Genomic DNA, 18,763 nt, shown 5'->3' with positions numbered 1-18,763 from the left:
CTCGATGATGTAGTTGATTATCGAGGGTTTTACTCCATTCCTGACTCCATCGATCTTAGAGCCGCCAATCCTGAGGATAGGTTAAATTCTACATTTCCTGGAGAGATCACTGTTATTGTAGATTCCTTCGAAGCCAGATTTTGTCTTCCCTTTCCCTCTTTTGTTTCTCGGCTTCTAGCCCACTATGAGCTAGCTCCATGTCAACTGGTTTCAAACTATTGGAGGATGGTTTGTAGGTTCATGCTTAGGATTGCGTAGGCCCTTTTTCGTTGGCTTGTTTGTCAAATGTTTCCTACTTAGCACCCATAAGGAACAAGTTGGCGGTATACCCTCCGCCAACGAAGTCTTCAGGTTCCCATTATGAAGCCACCCCTTTCTTCAATCCACGCATGGAAGCAGAGGTTTTTCTGGGCTTCTTACACTGATCCCAGTTTTCCCCATCAATAGGGTTTTCCAAAGACCAGTAAACTAAATAGAATTCCCCTTTTGGACCCGGAGGATGAAAAGACCTTGGAGATGATTCAGAAATTTGGTCCTGACTGTTACACCCGTGCCCGAAATACACCCTAATACCCCGGGTCAAATTGAACTTTTATTGACGGGTGATACCACGATGGCAATGGTCAACACCTGTGACCTTGAACTGTAACAGTCAAGGAGGAAAACTCAAAACTTGAGGGTTGCATTCACACCTTAATGGGCGATTGGACCTCATCTTGGGTAAAATTTGAACCCTAAATTCTATTATACATATCCCCTTCGGAGTCCTAGAAGTGTGGGTCAAATCCCTGCAACTTTCCTTGTAATTTGGGCCCTTACAGTAGCAACGGAGTCACGAACGGACTCACCAGACTAGTTCCGTTCGTGGATCCGTCTGTGCTGTTTCTTGCCCTTTTGTTGTATTTTCATATGGGACTCACGTCCCCGTGTCTCGGACACAATAACTAGGTCCTCAGACAAGATGGACCCCCCCACCCTTACCTTCTTAGAGTTTGTTGGGCCATGAAAGTGGGCCCATAGAACTTAACTTAATTGAATAATTGGTTCTTTTATTTAGCTTGATCCAAACAAGCCCTAAAACTAAAATATTTTTATAGGACCTTAGGCTAAGCCGAATGTGCCCTAACCAATTAGACTTAGTAGGGTTTTTAACCTTAGCCAAATAGACCTTAAAGCCCACTTGAACTTAAAGAATTCTTAGCCTTGGGGGCACCTAGGCAAACAAGCCCTAAGGCCCCTTTATCTTTTATAAAGGAGGGCTTAGCTCTAAACTCGCCCATCTCTCCCCCTCTAAGCCAAACCGTGGAGGAGAAGAAGAAGCAAGGAAGAGGAATGGGAGGGGAAGGAAGAAGAAGGAAGGGGAAGCAAGAGGAGCCTTGTTGCCCTACCTCCTCTCCTCTTGCTGTCTGGATAAGGATTGAAGAAAAGAAGAGAAAGGGAAGAAGGAGAGAGGAGAAGGTGGGTCTTCAAGGCTAGCTGGAGTTGGGGTTTGAGGTAAACTCACTAAGGTATGTTTTCATCTTATGGTACCTCCCTCTTCTCCATCTATTCTTGAGTTTGGATAGGTTTATTAAAATAGAGCTGACCTAGGGTTCCATTTGGGACTCAAGGTGGGTCTTAGCCCTTAATGGGGGCTCTATTCATGAAGACCAATCCCTATTGTAAGCTCCACTTAGCCAAGTTACAACCATTATTGCTAATTCTATGATTTTCAAAACCCAAGCCCTATATTGGATCAAAAGAAGTTAGATCCTTGTGTGATCTTGGATCCATGAAGTAGGACTAGGTTCTAGTGACCTTAGGAAGGCCTATGACTCCCCTCCATGACCCTAAGGGCCATGTGAACTCCAGGTTCTAAGATGGAGGAGAAAATCTTAAGAAATCTTGGAAAGAACCTCGATGGATGCACGAACGGATCCAGCGTCGTGGTTCCGTCCAGTGTATGTTGGTGACTGGTTCGAGCGGAGCCAGGAACGGACTCACTTTGTTGCCTCCATCCGTGGTTCCGTTCCCTCTCGGGAATGTCTCAGGAATCGAACCGATGCAGGGTGGTTCCGTTCGCTCTTAGGTATGTCTCAGGAACTGAACGGATGCAGGAACGGATTCAGGTGGAAGTTCCGTTCGTGGATCCGTCCCTCGTATTTTGACTTGTTGGCCTGAACGGAGTAAGGGATGGACTCACCCTGTTGCTTCCGTCCATGAGTCCGTCCATGCTGTCTTGTTTGAAACCCAATTTTAATTTTGGGGGCATAACATAGGACCCCTCTATACATAACACTTGCTCTCGCGTCCTTAGGCTACCCAACTTGATGGAAATAATGTGCACCGGTGAGATTTATGTCAACCACATCGGGTGATACCCGAGTTATGTGAGTGGGTTATAGGTGATTTGTTTGGGCTTAAATATATATTAAATATTTAATATCATGCTATTATATGATTTATAAGCATCTTGCGCATTTGCATTATTTATCTTGATTGTGAGCTGGTATGAATGTGATGTGTTAATGGTTTCACTATTGTATCGGGTCACGGTGTCGGGTGTACCAGTACCGGAACCCCAGAAATATTTATAAAATATGTTGACTGTCATCCTGCCTTGTATGCGCCGTGCCGTGCTGGTACCCGGGTACTAGATGGAATGGGAGGTTGATGCACCCGGAATACCTCTCGGGACGATAGGACTTGTATATAGTATATCTGTGGTTAGGATTCTTGTTTTCTTATGCTACGACCCTTACCAACAAGGATTTATGTGTTGGATAGTCTGAGCACCTATTTCCTGTGGGGGAGAGAGGCCAAGTCAGGGGTAGTGATGGCTATCGGGGTCTGTCACTGGGTGGTCTGATGGCTTCGATTGGCGTAGGCTCCCTTGTGATAACTGAGGTTTCATTATGGAGATAAGCTAAGTGACCCACAGTGTCTCCGAGTTATCATAGTAGTATATACTTGACTTAGATGTGTGTGCTAGGTGAAAATGAATCTAACATGTGCATGCATCATGGATTGACTAAATTTGCTTGTTTATATGTATGTGCATTTCCCTGCTCTCTCACTAGCTTATGGAGCTAACCCTGCCAACCTCTTTTAGTTGATATGCAGTAATCTTAATGAGCTCCTATGGATGCGAATCGAGTGGAGTGAGTCACTTGGACTTGGATGTCGATGTACACCCAAGAATGGTGCCCTTCTGGCGTGATTTAAATCTTTACTTTTGTATTCATCTTTAGTCATGTACGGACTCCATGCATAAATTTATGAAATTTACTAGATGGATACGGGATATAGAAACTATAATATATGCTATCATTAGTGAACTGACATCTTGTATTATTCGATTTTAAAATCATTTACGTTTCCGCTGATTTTGATATCTTTATTTTAGAATGATTTACTCCATTGGTTTACGCACCCTGACATCATCATGCCTTGATATTGGGTAGGCTGTGGATCGGGACACTGTATCTGTGATCCTGGTAGTATTGGGATGACACCTGTCATCTCAGTCACCCCTTTTCTTATAAATTATGGCGTGAGGTATCAGAGTGTGATGCTCTGCACCGATCGCAATCTGGCGTAACCATTTGATTTACTCCCAACAATTAGGTTCTAATTTAAAAGTCTCAAGATCATAAATAAGTGTATGCAGACATAGGAAGAAGACTGATTATGGTGCAACTGAGAACTCTAGAAAATAATAGACAATTATGGAATTTAGGACTTGAAGTGTATGCTGTCTGGGTGTTAACTATTAGGTTGCATTGTTATACCCCTAAGGGAGTATGTTATGGACATCGCATGAATGTCCATCATAACCCATCATAATCCTAGATAATCCATAATAATCCATGAAATCCAAATTTAAATGAAATGAGTAAATATATATATATATATATATATATATATATATATATATATATATATATATATATATATATATATTTTCATATATATACCGAGTTAAAAATCCAACTTCCCATATGTTCAAACCCACCCTTGGAGGTAATTACATCTCTTTCAACCCAAAATATACATTTCCACCATCACCAAAGCCTCTAAAATTTAACTGATAAAAAAAAAAGAGAGAAAAAAATAGAGAAAAGTCAAAAGGAAAGGAATTCCAACAAATCCAAGACAAGTGAAAGAAAAGTCTAAATTAAACAACTTCTGATTCTGAAATGAGTGACTGGGCTAGTTCTCCATGCCATCACGATCATCTGTTCTCTCGTTTCCATCATAGTAGAGGAAAGTGTTGATGTCGTTCAATTTTTTTTCTATCCTCTCGAGGCGCTGACCATGAGAAGAGAACTGCCCCTTGATTTCTTCAAACCCCTTTGTCATCCTCCAATTCATGCGTCTTATGGCCAGAAGAACAACATATGCACCTGCATCCCTGGCACTGGAAGCCCCTTTGGTGTGCTGTCTAGATCCCACAAACTCTACATCATCATCTTCAATTCCTCGGGCCCCTCCACCCCCTTCATAGTTGATCGGCTCCCTGGAGCTGTAGTAATCACAATATATGCCTATTCTCTGCAATGCATTAAACCCAAAAGGCCCTTCGGAGCTTGTTTCTTTGGGTTCATCGTCGAGGTCTATTCCAAAATGAAGGAAGATCTAGGTGAGCAACCTATGATATGACAAGGTATTCTTGCGGCGAGGATTGGCCACCGCATGTGACATGTGCTGGATGATAACATAAGGGAGACATGTCTGCTGACCAGTGTAGAGGGAGTATGCCAGTGTTGCTGCCATCAAAGGAGGCTGGGTGCTATGTCCTTTAGAAGGAGACAAGTTGGTCTTGGCAATGAAAGTAAGGACCCGCTGGGAAGGACCGAATCTCGAAAGGTCATCACTATCATCAATCAAATCATTTGTAGGTGTCCGATACAGCAACTGACGATCTGTAGGGGACAAGCATCTGTTAGGGTTGCTCCCAGGGTAATAGTATACTCTGTCACCTTCTGCAGAGATGCTCAGGAGTATTCCCAATTCCACGTCATTAAAAGCAATAGGCACCCCCTTCACAAAAGAAGTCAACCTAATGCCCTCTGCATCCTCATTGACTAGTACCATGTTGGATTAAAACTCTTTGACTAGTGTGGGGTAGTAGAATTCGGGGTTGGTCAACATGCTACTCCACCTCAAATTGCTGAATCTGATGCGCACTTTGAATGCAATCAATTCCTCAACCATGATGTCCCCCTCCACTAAAATCTTCCTATCATGGAGATACTCTCGGTAAATGCCCTCAGTCTCTGCAGATATAAATCTCCCAGCATTGAAGGCTAGGGGAGGAGCTGGCACAATGGCTAGAGCATTTCTCCTGCGTGGAACCATGGATAAATCTGGTACGTGCACGGTCTTCCCTTGCTTTGCTATCTTGAAAAGAAGATAAGAATATGAAAGAGAGGAAATACGAATCGGTTTTGGCTAATTTGGAGGGAGCCGACCTCTATCTCTTAAGAGATTAATTGGGATTAAACTTCTCTCATCTTCATTCCATTACGGTAATGTAAATAAGAGATAACATAACTAACAAACCCATCCCTTGATCCCTTCCACAAAATAAGGAAAACTAAACCAACCCATCACTTCCACTAACACATAATAAGGAAAAACTAAACGATTTTACTAACTTCCTACTACACATCATACTAACTACACCCAACTCACACCCCACTCCTAAGAAACAACTCTTAATAACTACCCTTAAAACTCTTAATAACTACCCATACAAGGAAGGAAGGGAAAAGGCAAACAAGTTGCCTGGGTGAGTTTGGAGAATACAAGGAAGGGAAAAGGCTCCTTAGGAGCTTGGCCCAAGCCCCAGCATACACCCGAAATGTATGTCTCCTCCCTTTTTTTTTGGGTCACAATTTCAATATGGATATGCATCTGAATGAAATCTTGTAAGTTATTAATTTGTTTTTTTGGGAAAAAGATCTCTACTTGGTGGTGTTTCCTATGCCCCTCACAGGGCACCGTGAGATGATGCCTCAGCCCCTTGGGTAGATACCCTGGCATGCTCACCCATTGGCCCAGACGCTTGTATAGAGACCATGCGGCCAAGTAGAGATCTCTTGCCCATTTTTTTTTGGTACAATTTTAAGTTGTAATTCAATTTGGGGGGGGGGGGGGGGGGGAGCTTCAAAACTGAATCAGACTCACTCATCTTGTTCTCCTTCCAGGCTTCTACAGATTAAGAATCTTGAGGACTTTGAATCAATTAAGACTTATGTGGGCTCTTCAATAAGGCATCAACTAGGCTTGAAACTTCAGAAACGCCCCTGATCTTTTAACTCTGTCAATCTAATTTAGCTTTTGAGTTTAAACTTATTGGCACTACGTTGGTGATATTTGATGTGGCAAAACAAACCTCATTATGATAGCTCAAGCTGTCGTTACCTAATTAAACTACAAAATATCTACAAGAACAAGTCACTGTTGTTGGATTGATAAAATTTGCCCTAATAGTGTACATTGATTCAAGAGAAGAGTCTGTTATGGCATGTCAAAGCAATTCCTAGTCTTCCTGCGACAATATATAGATGTGGCTTCCCCTGCAATGGTATCAAGCTAGAAGGCAGTGATCATGTGGTGTGCCTGAGAGTGATGCTTGCAACTTGCAGGCATCCAGCAAATCAAGATGAAGGATTATGGCTGACTAGCTTACGATCGAGTTGAAGCGTGGCAAAATATGAGTGGCAGTTTGTCCCAAAAAACCAAAAGAATGCAAGGATGAGTGAATTTACAAGTGAACTTTGATTATACAATGAATTTAAATCAGTATCCATTCTTTTTTGGGGCCAAAGCCATTGGGTACCCAAACAAGAAAAAACGAAAAGAATAAAATGAACATATGATACAATTCGATAAAGGTGTCATTGTGTCAAACAGAACTACACAGAACCAGGTCAAGATTATCCCCAATGTATCCATCACAATCCCCGTTGATCTGTTTGAGACATCAGTATGGAACACAGTTCACTGTTGGAAGATATCTGAGTCAAGCAACCTGTTAACAATATGACCCCACCCATAGACGGCAAAATGTGAACAGAATGACATGCAGAAACCCAGAAATGTTTCATCTTTTTTCTGGAACGGCTGAATCAAACATGTATGTATTCCTACCAATGCTGTCTACTCTAAAACTACATCATTGTGGACTAGCAGTTTCCCATAACACACACCAGCCACAGAATCAAGGATTTTGGTCCTCTCCAGCAAGAACAAAATCCACATGTCCACGACTAACCAACAACCATCAAAACAGCCCTTAAAATAGAAGTTACCTCATATAATGCCCGGTTTTTTGTCTGTCCCGGCTGAAGTCTGACACAAACCTGAAAGTAAGACCACATTCCACAACCTTGCACTCATATGGTTGCTCCCTGTGTGCGCACTCGTAAGTGCTCAGTCCTTGCCCAAACTCACTTGAAGGACATATTACAACCCTTCCACGGGCATTTCAGGGGCCTGTCCTCAGCATAAATCTGCTGATGAAGCATTGCGTACTAGTGGGAACTGAATCGCCACACTCATCATGTGGGCACCAATTTCGTTTGTGGATAAGCATATCTGCCCTTGTCTTGAAACTCATATGGCAATCTTCAATGTCACACTTGTGAGCACCCTTCACTTTCTCTTTATTTTCTGTACAAGCAGCTGACCATCCTGCCATCTCTTCTCCTTCTTCACTGTCTTTTCAACGTTCTATTGGGGTCAGGTCCAGTCCCAGAAACTGCAACTCTCCCAGTCCTTGACTGCAGTCCCTCGCATGGGCTCTTAAGAAAGCCATTACAGCAATATTGACCTACTGTAATCTGTACTTCTCTTTTCCTTTTGTTTCCCTCTCTTCTATTTGGCTTAGACTCTGAAATGGTGGGTTGGATATCCTTCACCTCCATACTACTCTGTGGAGAATGAACCTCCCCACTCTCCTTAGGTTTATCTCTAGCTTGGATCTCCTCTGGGACTTCAAAACCTTCCAAGTATTGAAACAGGAAGAATATATTCATCTTCAGCGTTAGCATGAACACAAACCCTGGGATAAGAGTCAGTTCCATTGCAGTTTTGATATCTTCCTGCATTTCTGACTTTTCTGGTGTCATATAATTAGAAGACTTGTCAGTGGTGTTATTCACTTCCTCTGACTTTGATTTGAAAATTCTATCAGTTGACGAAGAAACTGTGGGTGAACCAGGAAAATTCTATATGGCCAGAAACCTGACTAGTCTAAGTAGAATAATCAGAAGTCTTACTCATCTTGCTGGTTTCATCAACAGACAGCATGTCATATTGCATAGCAGAACCCTGTCGAGTAACCAAATTACAAGGCTCACTATCCATGTTAGTTTCCTCAGCATTCTGCTTATCTGTCAGTACTTCCGAACTTCCAAAGATGGAGAAGGCAGCAGACAAACCTGCAGACTGCACAGGATCAGAAACCTTTCTCATCTTATTTGCTTCCTCATTTTGCTGGATTATTTGATGTGTGTTAAGAGTTCTTAACTTTAGAAAAAAAAACCTGACTCCACATTATTATTTCCTCCTTTCTCCATGGGACAGGAAGTGTATTCAGATGCCTTTCTGCTGTCAGCCTCCAGGTCTCCATCCTTAGTTTTTGAAATATCTCTTAGCAAGTGCTTTCTAGTACGGCCATGAGGCCTACTAGCTTCCCCCGTACCACTTGGATCAGCATTGTATTTTCTTCTCGAGTATTGACTAATTTTATTTTCTGAAACGACCTTGCAGCCATCTGATTGCTCCACTATATCGTTGTTCTTTATTAGTGTGTTCTCACACAGTTTGAATTTACTCAAGCCGGTTGCTGCCTTGTGATGAGTACGAGATCTCTGGGAGGCCAATTTATGCTTGAGATGTCTGGACCAGGGTTAATGTCGGAGAACAACCCACCCAAGGTGAGTGCATGCTGTTCTCGGCTCAATGGAGACATCTTTTTGAGCTTAACAAAGTAGCTAAGGTTGAGACCAAGTTTTGAAGTCCAGTCTTCCCCACATTCTTCCTGTTCTTCGGTGTCTATTGATATATAATCAAGTTCAATTCCTAGAGATGCACGCTCCAAGGGAATGTCTTTATAATTAAAAGAAGTACCAATTTCTTCTGCTATCGCTACAGCATGTGCCTTTACTTTAAGATAGTCTGCATCAATCAAATCACCAGGCAAAGCTTAATCACAACTAAGCAAATAGATAAAACAGCAGTCTTGAATTTCAATGCCATATGCAATAAAAAAGAAAAAGAAAAAAAGAGATGGGAGTAATACCAATAATAAAAAGACCACTATATTTAAGAAAAAAAGGCAAAGAAAACTACCACACCTGAATGGCAAATGATTAGTACATTTGCACCACCCTTTGGGTGCAACATTTCTGTGACCTCGAGGGTATGTTGCAAGCAGAAGATTCGCGGTCATAGATATCCATTAGATGTATTCCAGAACTTGTCATCTTGACTGTCAGCCTTCACTGTAGAAGGTATTTGCCTACCCTCAGGAAGTTCTGAACTGCAGGGGCTAACATGTGATCATGTGTTTGGGGAAGCATTGACTGGTTCAGTTTGGCAAAGGAAAATGTCTCAATTAGGTGGTTATTTGAATCGGTCTCTTTCAGCTCTCCATTCTCATTTGCTTCCGAAGGTGAAGTAATAGCTGTAGCATCAGTTTCATTTTTTGCATCTGTACAATATTTACATTGAAAAAAAAAATCTAGTTATCAAATACTGTAAATAACTTCAGAATTTTTTTCTCACAATGGATTGAAATTTTTAACACTGATTGAAAGAAGAAAGTAACTATTGAAAGCAATAAAAGTTCGTGTTAAGAGTCATGAACCAACAAAAAGTACGCATATAAAGAGAAAAAAAGAACCTGACAATACAAAATGAGTCTCCTCCCACTGAGCGAGATGTTAGCATTCCTAAATAGATGGGACAATCAATAAAGTTTTCAGTTATCTATCGCTTGATTGGGAAGTTAATTTATCTGACAGTCACAAGACTGGACATGTCCTTTGTTGTTGGGGTACTCAGTCAGTTTATGCAGTCTCCTCAGAAGGCACATTGGGATCCTGCTGTTCGTATTCTTCGTTACTTGAAAGGAGTTCTGCGTAAAGGACTTGTTTATCGTCCTAATAGGCATATGGAATTGGTGGCGTACTCTAATGCTGATTGGGCTGGTTTGGCTAGTGCTCGTTGTTCTACTACAAGGTATTGTACCTTTGTAGGGGGTAACCTGGTTACATGGCGTAGTAAGAAAGAGACTACCATTACTAGGTCTAGTGTAGAAGCAGAGTATAGAGCAATGGTGCATACTACTGCTGAATTAATGTGGGTTCGCTCCTTACTTCTTGAGATGGGCCTTCCTGTGTCAACTCTGATGAAGATGTACTGTGACAACCAAGCAGCCACTATATTGCTAGTAACCCCGTCTTTCATGAGAGGACTAAACACATTGAAGTGGATTGTAACTTTGTTCAAGACATAGTTGTCAAGGCGACCCAAGGCGGTGGAGAGGTGCCTAAGCGCTTAGGCGACAAGGTGCCCTCAAGTGTTATTTGTTTATTTCCCCCCTTTTCTAAAATTATTTAATGTGCTACAATATTTTAGTATGCTACAATATATATCTTATATCATCAAAAATCAACATTAAGCCTCCTCAGAAAGTCATACAAAATCAACATTAAGTCACCTTAAGTCATCAAAAATCAACATTAAGCCACATCAAGTCATCAAAAATAACATTAAGCCACATCAAGTTATAAAAATCAGCATAGAACTAGAAGACAACAGAGTTGAAGAAGCAATCTATTAGAAGGTTGAAACAATCAAAACATACATTTGGTTTATACTTTTTGTAGAAAATATGATCTTATCTATAAGTAATTAAATTGCTTTCGATTTAGAGAGATGTTCTTGTTCTCTAAGAAGTTTGACTAGTCAAATGATTTTAGTTTTACACGAGACTTTTTGTATTAGTTAGAGCACAAAACCAACCTTCCAACAAATCCAAAATTGCTTAAATTTGATTTATATTGAAAAAGTTATGTTCCGGTCAAACCTTATTTGGTCTGCGCAAAGGCTATCAAATCGCTCTGAATGAAAATATTTTTTATATATCAAAACAAATGAATATTTTACCGCATTGTTGGTTCTTAGCAATGTTTTACCATATTAGATTTATAGAATTTTTAGGTTTGAGAAAAACACCAGCATTTGAAAGTTGAAAATTTCACCTATCATCGAAAATCTAGTTTTTGTTCATGAACTAGGGGGGTGACTTTTTATCCTTTTGGAATTTGATTTTTAACTATTTTTATTGGATTGAAATAGGGGGTATTTGCTTATTTATGAATAATATCTTAAGTAAATGAAATTATCATTTACTTAAATGATATTTGGCATAAATACGGGCCAATACCAGGTTCAATACCAATAAAACCAGTTCAAGGCGCCCTGCAATAAGGTGGTTGTCGCCTAGGCCCCAACAAAACCGCCTGGACGGCGACGCCTTGACAACTATGGTTCGAGATACTATCTTGAAGAAGCTGGTCGAAACTCCTTTTGTATCTTCGTCAGATCAACTGATGAACATGTTTAACAAGTCTTTGTTTGCTTCTACTTTTTGTGTCTTGTAACAAGCTGAGCATGGGTGATATATATGCTCCAACTTGAGGAGGAGTGTTGAAGTCTCGGGTATTAGGGGCAGAATTGTCCACTGCCCTTATTACTTATTTTATTCTCTTTTTTGTATTAGTGTGTAAGTACAGGGGTAGTTCTGTACTTTTCATGTTTTTTTTTTTTTTTTTTTGGTTTCTAATAATATTTAGGGAGAGGCAGCCACGATAGAGATTAAGATCTCTTTACCGCAGGCTGCCTCCTCCCTTGGGATCACAGCTCCCTTTCTTCTCTTCTCTTTTCTTGAAGTTTGGTTACAGGATTATGGTTCTCTAACAACAGCATTAGGATAGAATCTTCTCCATTTGATGGGCCCACAAGATCTTCTAAAAAGCATCCCTACACAAGGCAAATATGGGCTGTGACACTGTTCACGTGAACTGTACCATGAACAGTGTTTTGATCTTTTTTTCTTCATATTTCGATATACATCAAGTGAAAAATGGCCAATAGTAGTGAGCTCTAGAGTAGAAGCTGAGTAACAGACATAAGACACTAAATCTTACAAATCTCCTGTGGCTTAAATTTATGTTTGCACGAACCCTTATAATTATAATAAGGTTGCTATCTATATTGTGCACGATCAGTTAAACATGATTAAACGAATCCATGTCTTCACATGCTGTTGGGACCATCTATATTGTGCACAAATCCAGTTAAACGTGATTGAATGAAATCCATGTCTTCACAGGCTGTTGGACCAGGTGGTCAAACTGCAATTGGACCAATCAGACTACCAATCACTGGGCCTAACAGTCTGGATCACCAAAGGATGATATGTCCTTTGAAAAATGGTTACCAGTCTCTGAACAATCCCATCTGAATGATTTAATTGCTTGGATCATCTGAACTGATTTTTGAATCATCTAGACGATTCCAAATTTCAGAATGGTGGACCATTGGAATGAACCGCAAGCCCAGATGGCAGAACAGTCCAATGCCGAGTTTGATTTAAGAATACTGAAAGGAACAAATTGCATTAGATCAATTTTTTATGGAGGAGAAACTCAAGGGTGATTGTATCTTGTGTGAAAACAGAAGAGCAACTGAAAGATTTTCTGATGAAGGTGAGCAAGACCTGCATAAAAATATTCTCAGCAAGTAAGGTCATAGCATCTATAACACTGATTTTTGAAGTCTTGTTGAGGAGGACAGAAGTTTCTCATTACATTACTAGGGCATTTTTATGTTCTGTTGCATTCAAGAAAAGTAAAGAAAGCTCAGGGGAGAGCCTCTCTTTCAATTCGATCTTCCCCACCAATTCTTCTTTCTTTTCTTTATAAAATGGCGGTTTCACCATGTTTTCATTGTTTTTTCATAATTTTCATGCACGATTAGGGATATTTCATCTTTGGATTTTCTCAAGTTTAATTCCTTTTATTTTCTGTCAATAAACTAATGTGTAAAATCAGTATTAATCAGTATTTGTGGAAGGTTTAATTTAATTCCAAGTTAGGCCCATATAATTAGGCTAACACATATTCTATTTCAAAATTCTAATTCTTTCCAATGGTTTATTTCATGCTTTACTACTTTCAGATGTATCAGTTTGTTGTTTTACAAGTTCAGCAAGATTAGAACTTTGAAATATAATCCACAGGAGTCAGTAGAGACCTGCCCTTACCAGGCAAAACCAGTTGTAGTTCAGCAAGATTAGAACTTTGAAATATAATCCACAGGAGTCAGTAGAGACCTGCCCTTACCAGGCAAAACCAGTTGTGAACCCTTCCTGTTTCATAACCAACTAGGTCAACTTCTAGCAGTTCTATACTTGCTCTTACACAAAATCAATCCCTTTCCTTCCCTATCCACCCCAAAAAATAATAAGATCCAAACTATCATGCATCCAGTCAATAACTTTTATTTGAAATTCTTATGCCTTCTGAATTAGGCTATCAAGAAATTCTATAACCACATTTAAATTTTGTGGTTTGTTCATGAAACAAACTTACAAAACCTAGGCTTGGTAAATAATGCTCCTATATTAATCAAGAACAAGAAATCCATATAGAAATTACCATGGCCGAATCCTACATGGTAGGCTTTTGGAAAGGTCAACAAATTCGCCAGGATTCTGCACTAACCTAAAGGAAAACCACAAATAAAAAATAGTCAAACTCACCAAATATAACAACCAGGAAATAGAAGAAGTCAGCCTAATATAGATGTTAGTTAATGGAAGAACAATTAAAAAGTAATTCTAAAAAAGTAGTAACAACCTGCAACAAGGAATCCCTGATGCAACAACTGCCTCAGGAGATAATGGAGTTGTCTTCTCACCTAGTATTGTCAGTGCAGCTGAGGGGGGAAAAGACATGAGTAATGTACCACAGTGATAGAATGCATGGTCATTTTCAAAAGCACTTTTGAAATGAAAAAGTGAAGAAAACTTGTTAGGTTGCACAAGAAGCCAATGGAGGGAGTATGCCCAAATGTATGAAGCGTAAACCTCGCTACATGAAGACATGCAAATATATTACAGCTAATCACTAGAGAGGAAAATGGAAACAATAAGGAATTAGAGAAGCCATACAGGACAAGGAAAAAAACACGAGAAAATCATTTTAGTCAAGGTTCATACATCGAAGGTAGAAATACAGAAAGAGATATTACATTCATCATAACAGCTAATTTTTACACCCTAAAATAGTTAGTACTAAAAACAGAAATAACTACATACACCAACTGAATGCAGGAGGCATAATTGAATCATAGTTGTCACGGCGTCATGGCGATCCAAGTCGGTGGAGGGGTGTCCCGTCGATATATCGACATGTCGCCCGCCATGGCGTTGCCATGGCGAGCATGTCGACCATGTTTTATTTTTATTTTCTCTATTTTTAATGTGTTAATAGATGTATACTCAAGCCATGTTTTATTTTTTCTCTATTGTTTCTCAAGTTTTAAGAAGAAAATTCAGAAATCGAAGAAGAAATCGAAGAGGGAAAGAAGAAATCGAAAGAAATCGAAGAGGGAAAGAAGACAGGAAGAAGAAATCGAAGAGGGAAAGAAGACAGAAGAAGAAATCGAAGAAGAAATCGAAAGAAATTGAAGAGGGAAAGAAGAAATCGAAGAGGGAAGAAGAAATCGAAGACAGGAAGAAGAAATCGAAGAGGGAAAGAGAGTCGGAAGAAGAAATCAAAGAGGGTCGCCATGGCGTAGGTCGCCATGCAGCCCTCTCCGCCCAGACGCCATGGCGTCGCCATGACAACTATGAATTGAATATTTGAAAATTTTCTATTTGAACTATTTTCAAGGTTGGAACACCTCAAAGCAAGTTTTTCAAGCCCAAGTTTCTATGACTTTCCAAAGCAATATTTTAGATGGATCGACTAATCAGAAAAATCAAGTTATGTACCTAGGCAGTCAAGATTTCCTCCATAACCCTGGCCACGAACAACTTCCTCAAAAGCAAAGGCATAATCTCCAGGAACCGCATACCAAGTTTTTGGTGAACCAGTATGGAGAAAATTCAAGCTGTGAAGCTCATGATCTTCCACATGCCAAGCAAACCAGCTGAACAGCATTCCAGTGTAAACCATGGGAGAAGTAACACCAGGGACTTCGTCCGGCATAAACCGCAAGTGAGCCACGCGACTGTGCAACACCTTGTAGATTCCAAAGACTGTTTGAAAGCTTCCAGCCAGCTGTACCTTCCCTGTCAGTGCAAGTATTTGGAATCATTTGCCTCAGTAGCTTTAAACCCTCATCTGGTTAAGGAGTTGATGAGCTTGAACAGGGATTCAAACACCCCGAAGATGGATCAGAAGCAGTCATCATAGAAGAATCTTTCCCTGCATTCTTGTGGGAGCTACTAATAATATCCCTTTCCTGACTCTCAATATTAATGCTTCCTCGATGTTTATTACCAAAATTCCTCTTTCTCCTCTGCTTATGGAAATATCGTAATGTTTCCTCCGGTTCTCCGAAACCTGAGCCGGTACATCATTCACATACTCCACATAAATAGGTTTCTCAGAAGATGCTATCCAAAACAATGCCTCTATAACAAGTGGGGTTACATCCTTTATCATATCCAAATGATTCTGAGCAAAATCCTTTGACTTAGTCTCGAACTGTTCCAGTGTGTACACCTCCCCACTTTGCCAAACTTGCTTATGAACTGCTGCCTGCCGAAATGGAGGAAGCCCTTTAGATCGTTTTGTTTTCTGTCCTCATTCTTGGTGTCTTGTGGTGAACACAACCCGAACATCCCCATCATTCCCATTATTCCCAGAACCCATTTGAAAAGAAGAAGAATTAGTTGAGGCCTTGGCATCAGGGCCCAATTCTGAGGACCTAGAGAGCGACTTATTCAAGTTAGAAAGAACGTATTTTTTGGAAGGTTTGGGCAATGGCGAAATGACTTTACAGATACCAAAAGCACTAGCCTCCTCGATTTTTGATATGTAAGCAATTGGGTCAGCAAATTTGGTATCCGTTGGGTGATATTCAGGTGCCAAAGGCAACCCTTCTAGCCAAAGGGGTATCTCCATATCACCCATTAACAAAAAAGGTTTAAAGAGCTCGAACGAAACAATAATCCACAGAATGTCAATCTTATACAATTGGAAATCAAATTCTCAAACAAAACATGAATGACTTATTTGTTTGCAGCCCTAGATTGAAGATTTTGATAGAAGGTACATGTGAGTTTCTTGTGGAATGAGATTACATTAAGTCGAAACGAAAAAGAAGATACATAATAATAAGATAAACAAAAGCTTAAAGGTGTAGCGAAGACATGAAGAACATAACCTGCAACTCTGTAAGGCTTCAGCTGTGACGTAGTAAGTGGGGCTTTTGCGAAAGAATACAGAGGAACTCTGAGAGAGGTAGATCGCTCGGTTCTAATAATGGGTTCCAAAGAGAATTTTTTTATCCTCTGCATTTGATGGTGGACCTTTATCTGCTCTATTTCTTAGACAACTCCATTTCTTCAAATTCCTCTAAGAAAAAGGATGAAAATAACCATCCTATTCTTGCCCAAACATACTGTCCGGATAGAGTCTACCCCTCTCTATTAGAGGAATTTGGAAAAATAGAGCGGACAGGAAATAAAGTAAATAAAAATACATTTGGTGGTGGCTATGGCCTATGGGACTGAGAAGATTAACTTTAAAGGTGCACTGTGGATTGCACCGTTGATCAACATCTTAGACAAAGCTTCTTTGTCACGCTTTTAACACCAAAGCCAGAGGGATCGTTTGATATTCGCCTTTTAAAAGCTGTCTCATCATTTGATGCAGGTTCCCAAAAGACATTGGTGCATCGTGAAACATGAGTGACAACGGTTGATGAAACAACAAAATCCTATGAAGTGCATCTCAGATGAACGGTCACTTCTTACAATGCATCGGTACCCGAGCATCAGCTCTGTTTCCATTGCTATGAGAAGAAATATGTTGTTTTAGGTGGGGGTAACAAATTGACATTAGAGCATAAGCTTCTACCACCTCCGCGATGAACAACAATCCTATGCGCTGTACGGTTAACAATTATGCTCGGTATTTAAAGACAATCCTCCCTCAGCTTAGTTCTAGCTTAGATGGGGGAGGGGAGGGGAGGGGAGGGGAGGGGAGAGGGGGTGGGGGGCGCAAATGATAAGGACAATTATATCCATCCAATAGATATTTGACACGTAACACTAAATGTGAAGGTACGATTGAATTACACATGTGATCAATGAAGATTCTCCCAAAAAAGAAACAAATTAATAAAAGATTGGCCTCCATGGTTGGCACCATATCACTTTCCTATTATGTTTGGCGGGCATCTTTAGAGCACTGCACTGAAAGTGGAAAGTCCGCCGAATCAGAGATTCCATCCTTATCAGGACTCTTGCTAATTCAGAGTTACTTGACTATATATCAAGGGAACTAGACGATCTGAATACTTAATAGCTCATCGGTTTCCCATTACTCAATTCTGATTACTGACTTGATCGTTAGAGAGTCCCCCCTCCCACTGGCCCTTTACTATATGAATTTTAGGTAAAGGGATCGCTCGTGAGGAAGAAGACAGTTACTGCCGAAAACAATGACTTCTAAAGAATAATGTGAATTTGCCACATGTCAGATTTTAAAATACCCTTCAATGCTAAACTATAATGGGAGATGGTTGTTTCTAGTTTCCTTTTTGGACTCCTTCTATGCAGAATCAGAGATATGGAGAACATCCTGACTCCATTAGGAATATGCTAAAGATGCTTAACACTAGGCCCTCCCATCCCCCATTTTTGTGGTAGTTGGGGATCTGGAACAGAAGATGGGGGTGTGACGCTTGTCCCAACTGTCTCTCAAATCAGTAAAAAAAGAGTTTTAATAGAACAATTTTGTGTGCCATGTTTCTGTCTTTATGGGCTATAAGTAATCTATGTAAACAAGCTGTTGAATCAGGTTAAACCAGAACAAGCTTCTTAATAAAGGGCTCATGATTTTTGTCTTTTATCTTTAATTTTGGTGAAAATAGGCACTAGATGGAAACCTAAGATTGAATTGTTCTTTCATACTTGTTTGATGCTTGAAGTATTAAATTCACACTTAAGCTAGAGAATCAAGGTTTACATAATTGGATCGGTCCAATCGAATTTGAATAATTATCACCTCCAATTCGTAGGTACTTTCAATTCCTTCAATTCCTCTAATAGAGGGAGTGGACCCCACCTTGGACAGTGTTTTCGGGCAGAGGGTAGGGTGGTCATTTCTGCCCCCATGTGAGAAATTGGAGGAATTGGAGGGAGGCAGCGAATTAGAGGGGATAAGGATTCGTCGAATTCGATCCTTCCCCCCATTTAGGCTACTGGGACCAATTTAGATCCCGATTCCAAGTTTTTGAACCCTGAGAATAACACTATTAAATCAATTAACAAATAAGATTAATATTCTCAAGAACCATCACAACCATGTTTAGGTCATCACCAAAACATACAGTAAAATATTATATACCAACATTCTCAAGAACCATCACAACCATGTTTAGGTCATCACCAAAACATACAGTAAAATATTATATACCAACAATCTCCTCCTTTTTAAGTGATGCCAAACATGATGATTGTGGA

At 40.2% G+C, this 18,763-nt stretch overlaps 2 protein-coding genes and 1 pseudogene across 2 annotated transcripts; 1 reads left to right on the top strand and 2 right to left on the bottom strand.

Moving 5' to 3' along the window:
* Positions 1-7,294: 7,294 nt before the first annotated feature.
* On the bottom strand, positions 7,295-9,396 carry LOC122655122 (annotated as a pseudogene).
* A 556-nt stretch (positions 9,397-9,952) lies between these two features.
* LOC122655121 (uncharacterized mitochondrial protein AtMg00810-like) lies at positions 9,953-10,510 on the top strand. Its single transcript, XM_043849356.1, has one exon. It carries the CDS (start codon positions 9,953-9,955, stop codon positions 10,508-10,510), a length of 558 nt encoding a protein of 185 aa, XP_043705291.1.
* Positions 10,511-13,665: 3,155 nt separating this feature from the next.
* On the bottom strand, positions 13,666-15,988 carry LOC122653854 (probable lysine-specific demethylase ELF6). Its single transcript, XM_043847804.1, has 3 exons — positions 15,059-15,988; positions 13,920-13,998; positions 13,666-13,784 (listed from the first exon to the last, which is right to left on the bottom strand). The coding sequence occupies exons 1-3, from the start codon at positions 15,273-15,275 to the stop codon at positions 13,715-13,717; spliced, it is 366 nt and encodes a 121-aa protein (XP_043703739.1). The 5' UTR covers positions 15,276-15,988; the 3' UTR covers positions 13,666-13,714.
* Between the last annotated feature and the right edge of the window lie 2,775 nt (positions 15,989-18,763).

The sequence above is a fragment of the Telopea speciosissima genome, chromosome 3 (genome assembly GCF_018873765.1).
Source record: "Telopea speciosissima isolate NSW1024214 ecotype Mountain lineage chromosome 3, Tspe_v1, whole genome shotgun sequence".
Taxonomy (NCBI): Eukaryota; Viridiplantae; Streptophyta; class Magnoliopsida; order Proteales; family Proteaceae; genus Telopea; species Telopea speciosissima.
Note: the sequence above shows the minus strand (reverse complement) of the source record. Positions and strands in the feature narration are given on the sequence as shown.

Coding starts and splice junctions, on each gene's coding strand:
- LOC122653854 (XM_043847804.1), bottom strand. CDS start 15,275: ATGCCGGACGAAGTCCCTGGTGTTACTTCTCCCATGGTTTACACTGGA. Junction 13,999..15,058: donor AGGAAATCTTGACTGCCTAG/GTACATAACTTG, acceptor TTCCCCCCTCAG/CTGCACTGACAATACTAGGT. Junction 13,785..13,919: donor TCAGGGATTCCTTGTTGCAG/GTTGTTACTACT, acceptor GTTTTCCTTTAG/GTTAGTGCAGAATCCTGGCG.
- LOC122655121 (XM_043849356.1), top strand. CDS start 9,953: ATGGGACAATCAATAAAGTTTTCAGTTATCTATCGCTTGATTGGGAAG.